Source organism: Zychaea mexicana, assembly GCF_025766255.1.
Source record: "Zychaea mexicana strain RSA 1403 chromosome Unknown BDB00scaffold_20, whole genome shotgun sequence".
Lineage (NCBI taxonomy): Eukaryota > Fungi > Mucoromycota > Mucoromycetes > Mucorales > Lichtheimiaceae > Zychaea > Zychaea mexicana.
The window spans coordinates 238448-259281 of NW_026516683.1; the positions used below are offsets into that span (position 1 = coordinate 238448).

Consider the following 20834-nt stretch of genomic DNA (forward strand, 5'->3'; position numbering starts at 1 on the left):
CGCATGATCATCTACGATGATGTCGTTGTTGTTGTTGTCGTAATGACCTCTGGTTATGACCTTCTTCCAAGTATGACATCTCTTGTTTGTTCCCCCGAAAAATGCAAATACCGATAAAACTTGTTACTTGATAAACAGTCATGACATTGCTTACTCTATTAGCTGAGCTAGCGCATGGTACATCACCTTCAGAGCTATCGCCATCACAAAGGTCCGCTTTAGTATCAGGTTCTTGTGGCATGAATTTTTTCAAGTGTGTATCTTATTGTTGCTGCATCACTATACAGTCCAATCCTACTTTACTAGTCAACAAGAGAACCCTCTCATATGTTTTTTAATTGATAGTTAAGAGTACAGATTATGTCAGCACCGCCATTGTTTGTGGGGTTAACCCAACACTTAGCTTCTTTCTTATGTGGACATATGTTAGCAGTTATGGGCTTTTAATGGCGTTCGCGGCTGTCTTTGGCGTTTTTGGAGGCACGTTTTTCGAATTGGTAAGCACCTTCTTTACACTTTGGCAACTCACACTTTTATTCTTTCATTTCAGTGTAGTAGGTGCATTGAAGTACTGGACATGAATTTTATTTGCTGTAACAGTTGTCAATGTGGGCATAGAACAACTCTGATTCTGCATTCTCAATGTTTCTTGTCATGACTGGGCTTTGCATGTTCGTTCCTTCTGTCGCTGATGCTCTGGCACGAAGTGTGTCGTGGAAACCGTTTTCCGGTTATCAAGTGTTTACAGGAGTTCGTCATACATTCGGCGGGGTCATCATGCCCACTACGACATTGATAATCACATTTATATAACCAGCAAGAGTAATAGCAATCTTATGAGAAACCGATAGTGGTCACCTATTAATATACCACTCATCACATAGAAATAGCAATTTTTGGTAATAAGCAGCGATATGTATGAAGCGCGCAATGATAAAAAAGGGTAAGTAAGGGATGGAAGGTGGCTCGACCGCAAATTGCTTTCGTCGGATGCAATAAGGCTGGAGTGGTTTGTTATACACTTTTATGCTCACGCATTTCATGAAGTCGAGAGGAATAATACAGAAGATTATCGTATGTCTTAATCATTCCGCTTAACTTATAATGAGCTCCTTATTGAGTTCGCTCTTTCCTCGATCACTGTATGGTATCGACTCGTAATACACGGTGCACGTCAAGATAACATTATTAGAGGGGGGGACCCCTCGGAGTTGTATTTATTCGATCTGCGCGAAAACATTTACAATTTTTCTTCTCCAAGTTTTTTTTTCTCACTCTTCCTCCTCTCTTAACCCCCGCAAAGCATTAGTACTTCTATATGCCCGGCACGTCAATAGGCGGTCACAACGATCATCAACAGGTCGCGAAGCAAAACAAGAGGAGTCACGATACTCCCAATGTTAGTATCGCACATCCAAGGAATACCTGTTCTTTCAACACTACTACGTCTAATTCTGTACCCGACGATGCTACATACGAGTATCGAACAAGTAGCGAGGAAGAAGAAGCTGGAGGTTTGTTTGCAGAGCGAGAAAGAAGGGAGGATTATGGATTCAAACCAAAAAAAAAGGACAAATTCGTTTTAGCACGTCCGTAGTAATGATGAACCAATGGACAAATAACAATACCAGAAACACGACCGTTATTGGAAAGTGGTGCCTCTGGGGGTAACACAATATGCAATCGAGACGAAGACGGCCAACTTGAACCCCCGCCGGATGGAGGTTATGGATGGGCCATCGTGTGCGTTGGATTCCTGCTGCAGTTTATATCTGTAGGCATTTCTGAATCTTGGTTGGTATAGACAAAAAGGAGTGGATGGTAAATGCTTATTTTTCCACTAAAACAATATTAAAACGGGTATTGTTTATATTAGGGGCGTTATGCAAGAATATCACGAGCATCACGATTTCCCAAACGCGATGATACAGGTTTCGTTTGTGGGCACGATATCCAACGTTTTGTTGAATGGTTTAGGACCTGTAGCACGACTGTTGTCAGCAGTAACGAGCTTACAAAATATCATGTTCATGGCCGTTGCGTTGTCTTTTCTCGGTTTGGAAGCGGCCAGTTTTAGTACCGAGATTTGGCACTTTTATTTGACCCGAGGTGTGTTATTCGGAGCAGGTGCCTCATTTGCGTTTTATGTATGTTTATCCAAAGATGTTCCTAATATTTGCATATGTGGCATTACGAAGAAGAAGAAGAAAACTAAGCGAAACACTTTGTTTTGTGAATATTAGGTGGCACTAAGTATTGTGCCCCAATGGTTCGACAAACGACGAGGAATAGCGCTTGGGATTTCATCTACAGGAACATGTATCGGTGCATTTTCGTTGCCATTCATCATGACAACAGTCAACAGCTGTCTTGGCGGTGCATGGTAAAAAGCATTTTGAGACTGTAATTGTTTTTTGTCATGTAATAACTCAACCGCTGGGGTTTATGCTGAATGCTATAGGTCCTATCGAGTGCAAGGGTTTATAGTCCTTGTCGTGGGCCTGATATCTTGTGCCTTAGTAAAACCGCTCGAGAAAGGCAGAAAACGAGAAACTGTACAATTAAAGGACATCTTCCAATTTGAGTATTAAGAGATCCTCTTTTCCTATTGTGGTGTATTGCAGACATTTTCATGGAAGCTGCGTACTATGTTCCTTATTTCTATCTTCCATGTAAGTATCAAGGAATGGTATGACACTCTGTTGCTGCGACCTTATAATAGCTCGACGTTCTTTAACTGCTTTATTTATTGTAAAAATATACATACATAGCTCATGCAACCTATCTCGGACTTTCTCCAGCGCAGGGTTCAGCACTTATATCCATAGTTTCCGGGATGAGTTTCGTTGGCAACCTCGTGTCAGGGTAAGTATACAATTACTGATTTTTACAATACCCCAAATCAACAAGTGTTTCTATTATGCTGACAGCTTTGCTTCTATATGCTATCATAGTATTACTGCCGATCATATAGGTCACATTAACACAATGATGCTTTACTGTACACTATGTGCACTAAGTTGTGTTATATGGATTGCTGCTGATAGCTTCAAAACACTCGTCGCATTCTGTGTACTAGCAGGATTCTTTGGTGGGGCATTTATCGCATTAAGTAAGTTATTGGGTAATACACATAATTCTATAACACAAGAATACCAAAGCTTGTAACACGTCATTCTTAGCTCCTTCAGTTACGTATGTTATTACCGGTGCCAAAAGGTTCGAATCTGGACTGTCGCTTTTCCTGCTTATTACGGTGATTTCCATGTTTGGACCGAATGTGTCGTCAGCCTTTGAACAGTCCCTTCATGCTAGACCTTATCTAAGCTACGAGATATTTACAGCAGCCGGATACTTTGCTGGAGCTGCTGTATTGGCACTCATTAAGATAGTTAAAACCAACAGTTTATTTTCTAAAATATAATCTTTCTTCAAAAACAATTCGTCGTTCCGTCATGATTTGCTAACTTCAAATTTATGCAGCCTAAATGAACTGCCCTTGTCGGTCAACGAAAGTTCTCACACCCGGCTCGCCAGCAAAATGAAAGCGTGGCCTTTTTTCCTCTGTTTCACCGTTATATTTGTGATAACAAAGAAAAAGAATGACAAGAAAATTGAAGCTAGCATTGCTGGTGTGTGACACACCCAGACCCGAAGTCCGTGAAGAGCATGGAGATTACCCCAGAATGTTTAGCGACGTGTTTTCGCGAGCTAACAGAAACAACGATGTCGAAATTACGTGGCAATTCTTTGACGCAGTACACAAGCAAGAGTATCCAGATCTGCGTGACCTTGCAGAGAATCGCACATTTGACGGCATTGTCATAACCGGTTCATCCGCTTCGGCCCATACCGACGAGCCATGGATCCTCGAGCTCGTGCAGTTTGTACATAAGATGCGTGCTGAGCCTTTCCGCTCCCAAGTCAAACTGGTGGGGGTGTGTTTTGGTCACCAGATTATTGCCCGTGCGTGCGGTGGATCGTGTGAGAAGAACCCTAATGGTTGGGAGGTATATATTTACTTTGTGTTCGCATCATGACAGAAGAACAGGACGCGCTTCTAGTATTAACATTTAGCATATCTTAGTTTGGTTTAATACCCGTGTACTTGACACCCATGGGTAAACATTATCTGCGCACCGACAAAACATACACGGTATGTGGCATTACAAAACGTTACACTGTATATGCAGCGTGTGATGTCTATTACATTCTTGAATTATTACCAAAGCTGGAAAGATAAAGGGGGAGGGCGCGGGGATGGGGTGGATGGGATATGTAGACCTATCCAATATTAATATTGCGTATATAGCGGATGAACCAAGTGCATCAGGATCATGTCAAGACGTTGCCACCTGGCTTTCACAGTCTGGCCACGACTGCACCGCATACGCCGATACATTCATTGCTATCAGACGATAACCAATGCATCACGGTACAGGGTCATCCGGAGTTTGTGCGTCAAGTAGTGCGCATCTTGCTGACACTACGACGAGACGCCGGCATTGTCCCGAAAGAATATGCAGACGAACAATTGGCAAAGATGGAAAAGGCGCCGACCAATGACGATGATGATGAATGGATGGTTTCAAAGTTTATCGATTTTGTGTTGGGCGATCTACCTGCTGTTCCCAAGGATCATGTCGATTTAGAAACTGGCAAGCCGTTTGGTGCAAATGTCCATATTGGAAACGATTAAAGGAGAAGTAGTAGTAAGGAAGACGAAGGCTTTCAATATTCAATCGGCTATAACATAGTGAGACGCACGGTTTGGAGTAGGTGTTTTCTTATCAGCTGTCATTTGTTCATGTAAATGTAATGTATGCATGTGTGTATGTACGCGGCTCCGTGATTTATCTCCTCTCCAATGTATACTATATCCCCTGGGAAATCAAAAGAGGAGAGACATCTCCTGTTCCTCACACTACTGTATAGTGTTACTACAGCACATCATCATCATCATCCCTATTTTGCTAAGTGCAGTCGTCTTATAATGCTAAGAAATTTACATGTGAGCTGTGCATACGCCCTATCACAACTGAGCTGCACTCATCATCAGCATGTAGCCATGCCGATGCACATGCACACGATGTGCATATATATCATCTGCACAACAACAACTCATTTGGTAACAAGAAGAAGCTTGTTTTTTATATAAAGCACAGATGAGGGAGTTTTTTATTGTTGGAGGAAGTAATAATAATAATAATGGTAATAAAATGATGATAATAATAATATAGAAAGATTGTTGCATCTTCTCTGGATTTTGTTTTTTAAAGTTCTTGGCCACAAGAATGATTAAAGGAAATGCTAGGGAAGAAAAAAGAAACCTTTTGCCCAAAAAATGGAAAATTGGCCAAATCGAGGCAAAAAAAAAGAAGAATAATAGGCGAAAAGTGTGATGCAGGCGAAAAGAAAACCAACCATGCAGGGGGTGGGTGGACGGGAGGTGGAGAGAGGAGACCTCCAATAGGAAGTATTTGCCCACATACAGAATAGAAAGGGATGAATAAGAAGTATAATGTATAAGGAATGGGGAAAGGAGAAGGCTGCTGCTGCCTATACTGTTGGTGTAAAATTTGTTGCTGTTGCTAGTTGCTGCTGCTGTACAATTATAAAGAGGAAAAGAGGGAAGCATATGGTTATGGTTTGGTATCAATAGAAAAAACGGTACAGGATTCGAAATAACATATAAGGGAGAGGGACAATAGTAAGTAGTAGTAAGTAGCGGTAGTAGTAATGGTAATATGTAATATATACGACACTTGATGCACCTGGCATAAAATGAGAGAGTGAGAGTTCTTCGTCCGGAAATGTAAATGATTGTAAAAGGACTGGCGGTGTCAATACTGCATAAGTCTGGACAAAAATGGATAAAAGAACGGAAAAGGCAATGAAAAATATGTGCCCCTTTGTTTACCGATACAAAGAGGAGGTCAGTTGAGAATAAGGGGGGACAAGAGATAGAGAGAGAGATATAGAGAGAGAAGGGGATGGGAGGGAATCGTTGTGAAGGGAATGTGTTTTTATTAGTGATGATGACGTTTTGCACCATCGACTGCTTTCCAAGGTCGTCGGAACAACCGCGCATTTTGTCGCTTTGGGTCAACCAAGTTCTTGCTCTGAAGCGTCTTGAACCGACCCCAGCAGCATCCTCGTGAACGATGAGGCAAGTATGTCGCTGAAATCATGGCCCACGATAACCCTTCATCGTACCCTTGTTGGAGCAAGTCGTCTTCTGTTGGCGTCCAGGCCATACGCGTTTGCACTGGTGCATTGACTGATGACGCCGAAGTAGATCTCGATCGTCGTGACGACGATGATGACGAGGCCGACGATGACGAAGAACCTTGCGATGGTGCGCGATAACGACCGCCTCCCCCACCACTACCAACGTGAAGTGGGTACAAACTGCTGTGGTTGCTGCTATAGCATTGGGTGGTATTGCTAACTGGCGACAAAGTCTGTTGTTGCTGCTGCTGCTGTGGAACGAGATAGTAAGGCTCATAGCCCAAACGGAATAGCGTGCTGTCTTCGTCTCTAGGTGTTGCAGGATACGCCCATTCGCGTGGGCTTGCCGAAGCCTGCGAAGACGCATCGCTTGTTGTACGGCTACGAACGAGCATTGGTGGTGGTGAAGGGGGCATGCTGCTGTTGCTATTTGTGCTGCTGATACTGTTGCTACGGCAGCTGCGGCAGCTGTTGCCATGGACGTCTTTGTCATGGTAATAATGCTGTTGCCAGTAGTCGCGAGAATGGTGGTCATTTTCGAATGCGCTGTATGCAGAAAAGCGATCAATGACTGGCTCTTGCGGCTGTGGTGGAGCCGAATACGACGTTGGCGACAACGGCTGCTCAGTTGCTGTTGGTTCGCATAGCAAATGTTGAATATCCATGACGCCTAATAAGACCCCAGTAAGTAAACATTGAACAATGGCACCATTGTTTGCTGTTGCTGGAATAATAATGCTTACCCGGCATGATTGTTATTTTTTGTATTGATGTAGTATAATGTACAAGATGAAAACAAGAAAAGAGGTAAGGTTTTTTGTTGTTGTTTCCTCGAATGGGAAGAGTAACGGAAAAGATCAACTACTAGTACAATACAAAAAGATGTTAAATGGAAATACACATGAAAGAAAAGAAAAAACAGACAAGAGTTTTTATAATCCCTTAAGAGCTTTCTGTTGAAATTATTTTTTTGTCAGGGGGAGTGAGAGAAAGAACGAAGGGAGAAGGTATTGTTGGGGGAGAGGGCGAAAAAAAAAAAAGCTGCGGCAAAGAAGAGAGACGAAGGGGTACGCGCGGGAAATGCAGCAGGTTTAGCCGTTAAAAAGTGATGTATATCGCCAGGTCATCCACTAAGGGGTGGGGGTGCTTCTTAAACACACATACATATACTGCTCTACACACACTCGCACTCACGATGTGCAAAGTATATAACGAGTAAGATGCTGGCTGTATATAAGTCCATATTTGGGGGCAACGTCGTCGTCGTCGTCGTCCTAACCTTCTCTTTGCGAACGTGAGCGTGTGTATCAAGCTTTCACGCACCTGCCGCCAAATCTTCAAACGGGCGCATCGAAACCCCCTTTTCTTTTTCCTTTATTATACAATTTCTAAGCCAACTTTGGTAATCCTGTCTCTCGAGTATGATCGTTTTTTTTAAGTTTCCAGGAAAACAAATTTGTACTGACTTGGACTGCCGAGTATCACGCACCCACAGATAGAGCGAGTTCATGTCGCTATATAGAAGAATCGTCATTAGGGGAAGAATTTATTATTGTGTTCTTTGCAATATCGCGTAACGATCCATGATGATGTGTATATACAAGTGGAGATCGACAATTTGTCAATTCAGCCGACGACACCGACCATCATATGCCACATACTAACAGACCACATTTTTTGTAAAGCAAGTTCCACCATCATCATGTATCGTTTTTTAGAACCACATATTTTATTCTTTTTCTTGCTCGCTCTCTTCTTCTTCTTCTTCTTCTCTCCTGCTGTTGCTGCTAATTCGCATTATCATCTCCTTGTTGAACTCTTTATTTTTGCTCTTACCTAAACCCCCGTCTTTCCTTTTACTGTAGTATTCCGGTGATATGCTGCTATTTACCCTATTATCCGAACTGCATCCTCCCTTTATACACCTCCTCCCCCTCTCTCCTTCTCTCCCTCCCCTTTACTGACCCGAAACTTTATTATAATTATCCACGCACTACTACATGTACAACTGAGCAACCATACAGCACGTCCACAGATTATACGCACGCATTCAAACACAGAAGCCAAAAACAACAACAACAACTCCCATCTTTTTTATACATGGACCATGTTGGTTATCTCTAAATAATGTACAACATAAACACATCGAATTATGACATCTCTTTCTTATTTTTACGCCCAGCAGCACGGGCTCCACATCAACCCTTGTATATGGCTTACTTTTTAGTTGAATAAAAGAAGTAGTGCAGAGATTGACAATAGGGGATATGCACACTTTCTTGTGATCGCGTGCGTATAACATCTCTATATAACTTATCTAGAGGTCATTTTCTCGCGATCCAAGAACACATCAAACTTATATAGTAGTGAGCACTATTTACAGATTAAATAACTCACGTAAAAAATGACGCCTATTCGGACAAGAAGGGATAATTGATCTATTAACCTGTCACTTTCTTATACTACTTCATATGTTTGCTACCTACGTACTTTAGGTCCATGTACATACATCTCCGATACTGTGCCGATGACACTGCATTAACAAAAACCATCTTTCTGTGACCTTTTTTCTTAGCGTGTATAAGAATAAAGTACGCGATTCGGGAAGGGGGGAGAGAAAGAGAAAACGGGGTTGTGTCTTTCTATTGAGACACGGCTCTGCTGCTGCCACCTATATTTTAGAGACAACAGCAGCTGCTCATAGTCAGAGCTCGAGTAGTAGCTACTAATGATATATAGAGCTGTGCAGGTTTCTCTAGTGCAATGCAGATACCTGCATCACGAATAATTCAGGGAGCAAATGACATTATTAAGATGATATGCTGGTAGTATGTTATATATAGACCTTACAAAGAGTGATAGCCGCTACCCTACACGCGTATATTATGTTGCCCCCCTTCATTAGCACGTTGTTATGTACACTTCTTACAGCCGTTACTCTATTGTACACAGTACAAGATTACGCCAATGACATGTTTGCAGCGTGGATTACTATTGTTGAAAAAGCTCATGGTCACACAGAAAAATGACTGACGTCCTTTCCTCTTTCATCTAACTCCTGACATGGCCTGATGACGTCTTTGGTGGAAGCAGCAGTGACAAAGCCGATGCTTATATAGCCACTGCTATACTTTTGATGCAAAAATCACACGCGCGCACACATATCATCATTTGCATTATTTACGGTTGTTTTATACGGGAAAAGTAATGTATGAACAACAACCCCGCAGCCAACCTTTTTTCTTTCCTAATGACACACTCGGCAACGGCGAATCTATTTATACTTTCTATGGGCTGCATTACCTGCAGCCTGCATATGCTTTGTGTTACCATGAGACAGCAACCTTTTTTTTCTGGATCCTCACGATCTCTATGAAAGCACATAAACAGCAAAAACTCATGCTGCCATAATGAAGATGGAGAGCAACAATATTAATTTGGACGTGAGAAGAAAATTCTTATTCGTGGATCTCATCATCTCTGATTGATTCTGTGAACCAATGAGTAACTGCAACGCTTGGTGATAGATAAGGAATGAGCGAGGATATTAAACATGCTGATGATAAACAATTCCCTTCTTCGTGAATCTCTCCCCCACAAAAAAAGATTGGATCGATTTAGTGCCATGTGATCGTAAATCGTCAGTTCCAGAAAAGGCATGAGCGTCAAGTTACACATTTTTTACCCCGGACAAGACGATTGAGCTGTTCAGCAAAGCATGTGATACAGATGATGATGCCGCTCCCTCTCAAGGTGGAGACCGAAAAATTAAGAAATTATATACCGCTCGCTTCCCAGCTTTTTCTTTCTTTTCCTTCTACTTCCCTCCCCTTTTCGCCTCCTCCACAACGACAGCAGCCTTTACTATCTCACTTTATTCCCGCAATAAAAACAACAGACAACGATAATGACCGTGACCACAAGAGCGAAAGCAGCAGCAGCGTCTATCACCTCGACGATCGGCTACATATTGCTTGCACCGATCATGACAGCTTTGCTATCCATTCTCGGTTCATTAGCAGTTGTCACCAGCGTATTGACCTCTTCATTTATATCCATTCGGCTTGTATTACTAGCAGCTGAGTTCGGATTGGGCATTATGCTCAATTCTACAACCCAATTATTCGCTTGGCTCAAGGATCTGCTACGTCTAGGAAGAGGTGAACGCCGTCGTCAGAAGAAACGTTTTAATGACGATCAAGCATTTTTGAAGCTCAACAGCATTCCTATTCCGCCGCCTCCACATAGAACAGCCGTCAAGAAAATGTATTCAAAATCGGTCCCAACCACTCCCGATCCAACTCGACGTGGATGTCATGAATTCGCATTTTGAGTGACTACTGCTAAGTCCATACTTATCACTCTCCTGCTTTTTTTTGCTTATTATCTCAGTCTTCTTCTTCTTCAACCTCCTTCTCTTCTACATTACGGCTTATACATTCTTTCCAGTTTATTTGCTTGTCCATTCGCTTTTTTTTTCTTTTTGCTCATCCATACCCCACAAATTCCCGAACCCCGCCCATGCTCTGCACACACGTGTCAATTTATAAAACTGTTGACCAACGTTTTACTGTACATATAGTATATACAATAGTTCGATGTACCTAATAACTATGTGCATATACGAACAACGATAATAAAGATACGACATTACACTTCCGATATCATTATATGCAGTTTGGTACATAGTAGAAGAGTGGTAGTAACAGTAATGGTAGTGGTAGTGGTACGTAGCTTTCTTCAGTTTTAACAACTCTTCTTTCATACTATGTGGCTATTTTACAGACTGCTACATATCAGTTGCTTCACGGTACACTGAATTTTGGTTGCTGGGTCTATTATGTCATAGATCCTGCTGCTAACTTATCTGTAACCTCCCATTCCTTGCATCCCCGATTCTCAGATTTTTCTTAATATATACTGTAATCCGGATATAAGTTTGTTGTCAAGTGAGGTATCCAGGTCTGATATATGCCCGATTTCTCTTTTAGCCTTTCTTACACTGCGCAGTAGAGTCCCACCACGCAGCTTTGCCACAACAAACTCTGAACTTTTATGCATTTCCACAGACTGGTCTATTTAGGACAATGGGCAATGTACCACAACAGAAGCATTAATAGAGTGGTGGCATCACCTAGTATTTGACGCCTGGTGAGATGACAGCTCAGTGGTTCAATGGTTCAGTGAAGAACATTACATGATGGAACTTAAGCTGTTTTGTTTCCCAACATCACACACTCGTGATTAAAATAAATTGAATTGGTGGTAGTGCGTCTACTTACGTTCGGCCAATCTGTCTCTTTCTTATATCTGCTAGCATTACTTGCCACTGCATTTTATGTATGTATGTCCTGTTAATGTATGCACAAGATCATCAACACGTTCCATGAGTTAGTAGATGTAGAAAGGTGATAGCTACCATATAGAACTATTATTAGGCGAAAACCAGATGTAACTTATCTACAAATCAATGTCAGGAGCTTCTTCCCAAGTTATTGGTAGCCCTTGAATCGGTAATATGCATTAAAGTTGGTCCTTATTTTATAGTAGCATGCTGTTACATACAATGCACACAACATGCAAGAAATAGCAAATAGCAACTCGCTATTACGACGCGCACATGTGCGCTTGCTGCCCGTCTACGATGTTGATAACGTCCTGTATGAGCTTATTCAAACAACAGCCACATATGTAACCTGTTTACATGTACCTACATTGTACGCATTCACATCACCCCAACGAATCAAACAGAAATAAGCGATTATTAAACGGATTTTCTGTTTAAGATATGTATATTTTAACGATTCTACTAATGTCTACTATCCAATCACTATATGTATAACCTCGGTAGCAGATGCTTATTGAATATATGCAAACTGCAAAATTATGCCGTGGCGTACGAACAGAGGACATTGTAGATAGCGCTTTCAATGGATTTTTTACTTCCTCCTGTAGGACGCATAAGATTGCACTTGACTGGTGTATTACGATGACAAGTACAAATGCAGGGTGCAGAGCTCCAAACTCCAGCAATGAGATCCCTTTTTATTTACTTTTCCTTTTTTTCTCGTTACATTACGCCAACGACGCACCTGATAGCCCTTGCATCCAAGTTTAAATCCGCCATTTAAGCATGTATGGTGCTTTTTGGCCCCTTTTGCTTGCTCCATCCCTTTAACTTTACTTTTTCGGCAAGGCTCCTTTTCTTCTTCTATATACCTCTTGTCTTCTTCTCCTGTGGTAATATCATATCCATGAACTAAATTTTTGCTTTTCCTCCTCAATCAAATCGCAGCTTTTCCCCCTTTAATTGTAGAGAAAGTCTCTGAAAAGTAAAAATGAGAAGAAGCATGTCGGCTCTCCATGCTGCCATGCAGAATTATTTACAAAAAAAGAAAAAAGAAGACAATTTTTCCTTGTTTTGGACAAAGAAATGCTAATGTCTTTTCATCATCGTCAGGCAACAAGTCCCCTCCTATGTTTTTCCTTTTATCCTGATGAAGAAGATGGTGCTGCTGCTGTTGCTGGAGTTGCTACTTGTGGTTGTTGTGCCTCTTCTCCTGCTGCTGGAGTTGCTGCTGCTGCTGACTCCCAAGGTTTCCGTCGGACCGAAAGTTTCGGCTCACTCGGCGTGCCTTCATTGATCTTATTAGGGATCTGGCGAATGCCTTGTTTTTTCAGGGGGAAAATAGAACAAACAAGAAAAATACTTGGATGTTAGAACAAGCGCGCACATGTGTCAAGTTTATGCAAAATAGTCTTTACCTGGAATTTCTTGCCCCGTTTCAATCATTTCCACAAGTTCTTGGAAAGTGAACCGTGGTGGTTTATCGCCGTCTTCTTTCTTTTCTGATTCGCTATCCCTACTATCATTCGTTTCCTTGGATTCTTCCGTTTCTGTTGCTGTTGCTGCTATGCCATCCTTCTTGTCGCTGCTACTGCCAGTATCATCATTCGAGTTCCATCCTCGGTACTCATCCAGATCGAAGCTTTTAATAAACCTATGTATATACAGAGTATGTCAACATATGTATATGTATATGTGTGTTTTATAGAACTTCCAATTTAGGAAGGAAAATGGTGATAGATACTTTGTATAATAGAACCACTTTGCACGCTCAACAACGTCATTTTGACTCGAAGGATCGTCTTCGGCACGTTTTAAAATGCTCGCCATGCCACTCTTTAGAAAGTCAAAACGTTCAAATTAGACTGCGTGTCAACCACTGATGAAGGCAACCGTTCTGTTTCTACCTGAAACTTTTCGTCATTGTCGAAATCATAAACGCGGAATGCTTGGAATGTTTCAATGTCTGCTTCTGTTGCCATTAGTGAACAGTGTGGGGTTATGCACTAGTGTTAGACTTAATAATAAAGATGGGGAGCTGACTTGAATTGCGCTATTATAAAAAGCATTTGTCATTGTGTCACTAACAAACTTTGGGTACTTTTATGCATTTTTTGTACGGTTACGGTGATGTGTACTACTAAACATCATACTAGCTGGACTAATCCTATTTATGCAACTCGCTGTTTCTTTGTCATGATCTATTGTGTACTGTAGATGCCATAATCAGCAAGCACAACATTTTAACAACATACTGAAGGCTGCGAGCCCGAACTGAAGCAGGATAGCTTTTCTTTTCTTATTTTCGACTTCTTCCTTTAGACTTTTAGCAGATAAACAACAGATTGACGTCGATAGGATGTGAGCTTGAGAGTTGAGGTCGTTGAGAGTATTTTTCGCGAAGAATTGTTCGAACCGAGTTCAGAAGCTGAAGATACGATTGACGTGGATTGGCCCTCAATGCACCTAAAGAAATACAGTTGTCCCGTTAGCTCTTATCCAGCACATTTCCACGTTAGCAACAGACGATCTTTTAGAGATAAATACTTACTCGTAAAAGCGTGAGACATTGCGCCCGTCGATCGACCCGCTTCAAAGGCATCTGCAGAAGTCTGTTCATCCTTACAACCCGAAAACATGACCACATCGGCTGCTGAGCTCTTGAACCGTTTGACACGATCATCCACCGACTTGCCGTTCAACAGCTTGTTTCCAATGGACATGACGCTTGAAAGCGCACCACCAATATTTCCAGAAGCATAAGCCATACCCGCATTCATCAAACCCGAGCCTGCGTCCTTAAAGACGTTTGTTTCCTTCAATGTGCCTTGTGTCGAGTAAACATATGGCAGATCCATTGCAGTTCCAGAATGGCAACTGTCAAAGATAGCCGTGAGACGGCAACCAGGTGGTAATCTGCGTACCATAATATCATGCATTTGCTAATGGAGCACTTTTAGTATTAAATAAAACATACCGACACCTAACCAACCACATTGACCCATTCCTCGTCCCTTGATGTATTTTTAGGGGAAAGGGCTTACGTCGTCAACAATCTGGCCCGATTTTCCGGGAAACATCTGATGGTCCACAGGATAAATAGTCTCACTGTCAAGGACCCAATATAGATAGCAGTTGAGTACTTTGGCCCGTTTGTCAAATCCATCCACAATTATTGTTGCCGTACAATTCCGCAAAACTTACTCCCATCCATCATCTTCATCACCATTTGTATCCTTGACTCTGCCACCGTGTCCACTGAAGTGGAAAAAGAACCTAAAATAGAAACGCCAACAGTCAGTGTACTGCACGCAGCAACAGCTCACATGATCCAATTATGCAAAAACAACGACAGATAAACAAAGAAAAAGACTCACGAGTCGTTCGGTCGTGCATCCCGCACAAGCCATTCCATGGCGGCAAGCATGTTTGCTCTTGTTGGAATAAACCGTTGGTCCCGTTGATCATCTGTCAGAATAATCATATCCTCCTGCCAAGGCACACGCAAAAAGAAAAGGCTCTGTTCAGTACATGTAACAAATGCTTGCCACAACCCTACATTTAAATCGATTATGCTTTACCTCACGGAAGTTGTACAACTTCATCAAGAAATCTTTCAAATTGTGTACGTCGTTAATACAGCCTATTACGAAGCATTATTTTATACACAAGCCGTTAGAAAACAACACGTTGAATCCTCGTAAACATTCCCTTCATTCTCAATCTCAGTATATCTCTGTGCGTTTACCTTTGAGTTCATTTGGCGATCTGAAGTAGTTGATACCAATCAATAATGCTCGCTTGCGTCCTTGACCTTGTAAGAGGAATATGAGAGGGGATCAGTTTCCTTTTTTCCTCTGCCTCTCGCAGTTTTGCAATTCTAATGATATAAACTTACAGTTGGAAAGTTGAAAGTTTGGAGGAGGTCGGTTTTGCATATTAGGATTCACATGCATCACAAAGCCATTCATATTGCCACTGCCTGGGGTCTGTGCATAAGGCACTAAATGATAGGACACTGTCAGTAAACGAAGATATACGTCTCTCTGTAGAGTACACGAACTTTACCTGGATTAGGTTGGGCATTATGGCTTGACTGAGGAGGTTGTGGATAGTTCACGGGTTGATTCGGGGGTCTGAACACAGGATCTTGACCTGCAAGGTCCACCTCTCATTGTCAGCAATATTGGTCTCATTTCGCATTCGAACAATAATGCCAAGTTACCTTGATATGCTGGTGGTTGTATACGTTCGTTGCCCGCATAGGGTCGGTAATTCGGGGGCGTCGAAGTAGGTGGTGCGTACTATATATAATGAAAAGAAACCCGATCAGGTGTCAAAACTTTGCCTCTTCCGTTTTCTTCCCAATCAGAATCGAGTTTGTCATTACCCCTTGCGGTGGTGGGTACGACGATTGTGCAGCATTGCCCGGGTATGAGCCCGCCGGCGGTGGAGGTGGTGGAGGATAACCTCCTTGTTGCTGTTGTGGTGGATAAGGACCTGTTGGTGGTGGAGGAGGATAACCGCCTCCTGGAGGTGGAGGTGGTCGAGGGTAAGCTTGCGATGCTGGTGGCGGGGGATACCCTCCAGGCTGTGGATAAGCACCGTATTGAGGTTGCTGTTGTGGTGGAGGAGGGGGATATGGAGGTTGCTGTCCGTAGGGATACATATCAACAAGCGATATGATGGGTGATGCGAAGAAGGAAAAGAAAAGAAAATGGGAAGGATCGACCGCACCTCCCTTATACAACAATTGTTTGTTCAGGCTGTGTTACCTAATTCGCTTGATTCCGTCTATTGGTCCGGCCCAGCAGCAGCATGCTGCACACCCAGCCATATGTAACAGATTTACATTGCCCGACCCAGGCATTTCTTTAGCCAAACTTATCTAATCAGTCTTTAGTACCTAGCGATACTTTCAATCCTCAAGATACATACCTACCTTAATTTTACGGTACTTCAACTCGTCAAAGAAACGGTTCGCTTACCCGCCGCGGCAAAGCAAAATTGCCTGGTTAGTACCAATAACCAATAATTTACTGTCAAGAAGATGACTAGACGATAACCACCACTACTTGAAGCACATTATAGCACCGGAATAAATTTGCTTAAACATGTTTTTGATAACCTTCCAAGTTTCCCGCTAGTTTCAGCATTCATGGTGTAGTTTTGATGCTAGCAGAGAATAATGCTAGTATGGGCTTTTGATATTCTTTTGACATTTGCATCAGTCACCAATTGCTTACAGTCTACTCAATACAAATACGTAGCGCTGATGAACTTTAGCAGTATATGATGCGAAAAAGAGGTAGTATATGATATATTTGATGCACCTTCAAGAAATCAGAAGCAGTTGCGTGGATGATGAAAACGCCTTTTTATTAAGCCATGCCTCTGCTTGGACACGATGCCAAGTATATAAGATGACCCGTCACCCATCCAGGCTATTAACAGTATTGGCTAGTATGGGGTTATCGAGATTAACATGCCTTGAAGAAAAACAGCCTTGGAAGGAAGATCAAGCTACTACTTTCAATTGTACCCAGTTGTCATGAAAGCAAGATTACCAAAGAATTTCTTCTGCTAGCATCATGCAAGGCGAATACATCTTTCTATACTTCTTTTACTTCATCCGTCACATATACTACATGGAAATCTCTTCCTCGGCCTTCGGTCTTGGTCTAATAAAGGTTAGCAAGGTGCCACATGCTCGATGTGTGTTGAAGCAGTAGCACAACAAGCTGTTGATCGGTGCTATGAATGAATAATTCCACACAATTTTCCTGCAGCTCACACAACCTTTTCGTGTTTTGTGTCAGCTTTCTTGTTCAACAAACTCACGCACACTCACGCAAACCCTCGTGAGCAGCACGACAGCTTCATCCACCACGACAATGGCGACAACATCAGCAATGCCGCAACTTGGCCGCACTCCACCAACGTTATCTTATTTTTGTGTTTATAATCCGTCTCTCGCGCAATCCGAGGAAAACACTAAAGATCAAATTCTCTATTACACCGCTAAAAAAGTGGTTCCAGCCGACGTCAAGATGAAACAGGTTGGATTAGCACAAGCATTGGTGAATTTCAGCTCGTAACGCATCGTTTCATTTCACATCTTGCCTTATCAAGAAGAGGAGTTGTTCTCAAGTACACACACTTAACAACACTACTGTAATGCTTCTGCAGGGCATTTTCACCGTCGCATTCTGCACAGAACGTCCATTCGCAAAAGAACCGACTCGTCTTTCTCCAGCCAGAGCCAGGCTTTTGGTTGCATATGTGTATCGAACTCTCCGTTTTGCGCAAACAAGTCAAGGATCAAAAAGGCAAAGAAAAACTTGTAACCGAATACTTGGATTCTCAGCTGAATGATCGAGCAATCGAGAGCGTGCTCAAGCTCGGTTATGAACAGTTCAAGCTGCTGAACGGAACTATGACATCGATACTGGATATTTTGGATCGTCGTGTCCTGATGCATCGGATTGAGGAGTTTTTCTCTGAATGGATTTGGCAGTGGGATTTTGATCGGCTTGATCGGATGGTATTTTCCGGCGTGTTCAACGGTGTGCCGACGATCCGGTATAACGAGGACGAATTAGAACCGATGCGAAAATTAGATCAAGCACTGCAGGACGAATATGAAGTGGCTCATATAATGGTTTTGGATGAGGATCAGCTGGTCTATCGCTCGGACTCTTTAAGTATGGTAGATGTACGGTCCTTGCGTAAGTATGTCTGTCAGCAGATGCAGCAACACCAACAGGACGATATTCTGCAGCAGGAACAATCTGCTATCAATACCAGAAAGGACAAGGTAACATATGCTATGCTTGTGACTGGAGGAGAGAATAGTGTACGTTTTAACCAAGCAAAAAATCAACAGTTATCCGGATTTAAATCATTCACGCGAACGTTGTCAAATACCCATATCCTTGACTATTTCTCATCAACAAATACCAAAGACTCAAGCAAACCAGAAGATTCATCCGATACGCAAGAACCGACAGAGCAACAACAAGAAGAAGCTGCCCCAGACCTGGAAATTCGCACAGAGCCGATCCACGGTGAATTTCACGAGATTGTACGGGTATATCTTAGCAGCAGGTCTGCGTTGGCTATGGAAGAACAGGAGCTTCTTGAAGAGTATCTTTTGATCATCTATAAGGTAAGAAAAACCACAAATGCGAATAGAAGGATCGTAGCGTGTGTGTAAGGGGGGCTTATACTAATAATATCGAGTACCGTATTAGCATAATGAAAGCAACCTTCTGTGGAGCTTTTTAATACCCTCGTTTGCTGATGGCGCCGACGAATTTATTACCAGCACAACAAGTCTTCCCGAGCTCGAAGGTTTTCTTGTCAAACACGAGTTGAATACTGCTGTTGCTACAGTGAAGGAGAACAAAGAAACCAAGCAGGAAAAGAGGTAAACAGTATCCGCATTTTGACTTGGATCTACATCATTTGTCTGGTCTGCTAATCAATCTTTTTTCTTCTTATCAGCCTTTCATTAGGAAAGCATTTCCGCAGCTTTTTTTACGACAACGCCACCCTCAATATGCGCTCCACTTTGCTAGAACAGCGAAAGGACTCATTTACAGTTAGCAACGATATGCTTTTACAACTACTGGATCTCAACAGTGACTTTGAAACGTAAGCTTTCCACAAACTCTCCTATTTAATGTGAAATAAACCATCATGCCTTTTCCTTCGCTGAATGTCTATCGTTATTGCTTATCCTCTATAGGTTTCCAAACACAAGTGAGGTATATACGCGCTCTACGGCAAACTACTGGATTGCAGCAAGACGTGTGTACAATAAGCATGGCCGAAAACAGCAGCGTCAGCAACCTAGCACTGATCCAGATTCAACGAGCGACCATCAAGAACCGCCCACAGAGGACGAGGAAGACGAAATTGTAACAGAAAGACGGCGTAGTCCAGACGATTACACGGAAATGTATTTGATAGCCGCTAAAAAGGATACATCTTTAGCAGATGTGGAAGGTATGTCTATTGTATCGTCTTCCTTAATAGAAAAGTATATTTACATCCGTGCTATTGAATTTTGCTAAACGACTAATAATATGTATAAATGTGCCAATGATAATAGAAACGATTCGGAAAATGACCGCATCGTTGGTGGGACTATGTGTGTAGTATACTATTTACAATTGAAGTCTTTCGTTGATGGAATGCGATCCATCCATCTCGTCGGGGTGATGCTCGCTTGGCCCACCTAGAAAAAGGATGATGTATATACATATTTGTTTAATAAAAGGAATTAAATCCGTAATAAAAAAGACTCTTCCGTGCTTTAATTTTAGATCAATACTATAAACACTACTTACAGTTCTAGTAAGCGCCCGCGTTTAAGCTCTTCGTTGTATCCGGCACGAGGCAGTAACGTTTCAATCATATCATACACGGCCTGTGGCTTCGGTTCGGTAAATTCGTCTTTGATCCACTGCTGTGGAGGAAGTTCAAAGTCGATAATGACATCCGGGGAGCGTTGATGGCGTAGTTCGAACCCATCGCCTTTTTTAAACATGAGTAAAATCTCTTTCGTCGAGCTGATATATGGGCTTGGCTCGTCGAGCATGTCGTTGTTGATTGATTTCTTGAACCATACAAGGTTCTCAACGTATTTACAATCTAAAAGTTGATTAACTATGATGTAAGCCTTCTTCTCGTGGTTATTCTCCTCCCTAAAACAATTTGCCTCCCATTCAATCTTTACCCAAGGCATCCATCATTCTAACTACGTCAGCTTGTAGAAGCTTATGTGTCCACATAAAAACCAGGCCAGCTGACATATGGTCTACAATCTTCTTAAGCAAATCCATCTAGGAACAGACAACACTGTTTAGTCATGCTCTATGCTTTCTATTTTCACTTTAGATTTAAATAATTTGGAAAAAACTATTCTCTTTACCACATGCTTTAGGTTCCAAGTGCATCGTCCGTCGTTGCGCCCATCTTTGATATAGAACTCCCATGGTGGGTCCACCAGAATGCCTTCTAACGCAGAAAAGCCTGGCTGAGATTCACCGAGCACGGCCTCTAGCATACCAGTGCAATCCATCATGTCATCCAATTCGTAGTAGTGAACGTGGTCTTCATCAACGACTGGCTTCATCGCCAAAGGCATGATCTGGTGTACGCCGCTGTACAGTTCATTGGGTATCCGCACATTGGAAATAAACTCTTCAGGTGTATCTGTTTTCGGCTTCTTAGCGCCAGCAAACCATTT

At 42.2% G+C, this 20834-nt stretch overlaps 8 protein-coding genes across 8 annotated transcripts; 4 read left to right on the forward strand and 4 right to left on the reverse strand.

Moving 5' to 3' along the window:
• Window positions 1-1922: 1922 nt before the first annotated feature.
• BDB00DRAFT_882407 (major facilitator superfamily domain-containing protein) lies at window positions 1923-3424 on the forward strand (the record flags this gene model as incomplete). Its single annotated transcript, XM_053128149.1, has 6 exons — window positions 1923-2147; window positions 2244-2383; window positions 2462-2511; window positions 2772-2865; window positions 2955-3112; window positions 3183-3424. 6 exons carry the CDS (start codon window positions 1923-1925, stop codon window positions 3422-3424), a joined length of 909 nt encoding a protein of 302 aa, XP_052981768.1.
• Window positions 3425-3602: 178 nt separating this feature from the next.
• Window positions 3603-4699, forward strand: BDB00DRAFT_760061 (class I glutamine amidotransferase-like protein; the record flags this gene model as incomplete). Its single annotated transcript, XM_053119184.1, has 2 exons — window positions 3603-4010; window positions 4313-4699. The coding sequence occupies 2 exons, from the start codon at window positions 3603-3605 to the stop codon at window positions 4697-4699; spliced, it is 795 nt and encodes a 264-aa protein (XP_052981769.1).
• A 1206-nt stretch (window positions 4700-5905) lies between these two features.
• Window positions 5906-7215, reverse strand: BDB00DRAFT_236070 (uncharacterized protein). Its single transcript, XM_053116596.1, has 2 exons — window positions 6975-7215; window positions 5906-6901 (listed from the first exon to the last, which is right to left on the reverse strand). Exons 1-2 carry the CDS (start codon window positions 6979-6981, stop codon window positions 6030-6032), a joined length of 879 nt encoding a protein of 292 aa, XP_052981770.1. The 5' UTR covers window positions 6982-7215; the 3' UTR covers window positions 5906-6029.
• A 2815-nt stretch (window positions 7216-10030) lies between these two features.
• On the forward strand, window positions 10031-10892 carry BDB00DRAFT_813618 (uncharacterized protein). The gene has a single exon (XM_053122773.1). The coding sequence runs from the start codon at window positions 10139-10141 to the stop codon at window positions 10562-10564; it is 426 nt and encodes a 141-aa protein (XP_052981771.1). The 5' UTR covers window positions 10031-10138; the 3' UTR covers window positions 10565-10892.
• Window positions 10893-12452: 1560 nt separating this feature from the next.
• BDB00DRAFT_236117 (uncharacterized protein) lies at window positions 12453-13660 on the reverse strand. The gene is made up of 4 exons (XM_053116597.1): window positions 13486-13660; window positions 13323-13414; window positions 12997-13232; window positions 12453-12899 (listed from the first exon to the last, which is right to left on the reverse strand). Exons 1-4 carry the CDS (start codon window positions 13558-13560, stop codon window positions 12721-12723), a joined length of 582 nt encoding a protein of 193 aa, XP_052981772.1. The 5' UTR covers window positions 13561-13660; the 3' UTR covers window positions 12453-12720.
• Window positions 13661-13904: 244 nt separating this feature from the next.
• On the reverse strand, window positions 13905-15516 carry BDB00DRAFT_760000 (peptidase C14, caspase domain-containing protein; the record flags this gene model as incomplete). The annotated part of the gene is made up of 8 exons (XM_053119182.1): window positions 13905-14044; window positions 14130-14520; window positions 14623-14686; window positions 14783-14836; window positions 14956-15068; window positions 15160-15221; window positions 15327-15392; window positions 15477-15516. 8 exons carry the CDS (start codon window positions 15514-15516, stop codon window positions 13905-13907), a joined length of 930 nt encoding a protein of 309 aa, XP_052981773.1.
• Window positions 15517-17346: 1830 nt separating this feature from the next.
• Window positions 17347-19862, forward strand: BDB00DRAFT_813625 (uncharacterized protein). The gene is made up of 7 exons (XM_053122774.1): window positions 17347-17672; window positions 17768-18395; window positions 18465-18746; window positions 18832-19007; window positions 19085-19234; window positions 19329-19588; window positions 19695-19862. Exons 1-7 carry the CDS (start codon window positions 17473-17475, stop codon window positions 19739-19741), a joined length of 1743 nt encoding a protein of 580 aa, XP_052981774.1. The 5' UTR covers window positions 17347-17472; the 3' UTR covers window positions 19742-19862.
• BDB00DRAFT_760075 (uncharacterized protein) lies at window positions 19730-20397 on the reverse strand (the record flags this gene model as incomplete). Its single annotated transcript, XM_053119186.1, has 3 exons — window positions 19730-19820; window positions 19933-20236; window positions 20322-20397. The coding sequence occupies 3 exons, from the start codon at window positions 20395-20397 to the stop codon at window positions 19730-19732; spliced, it is 471 nt and encodes a 156-aa protein (XP_052981775.1).
• Between the last annotated feature and the right edge of the window lie 437 nt (window positions 20398-20834).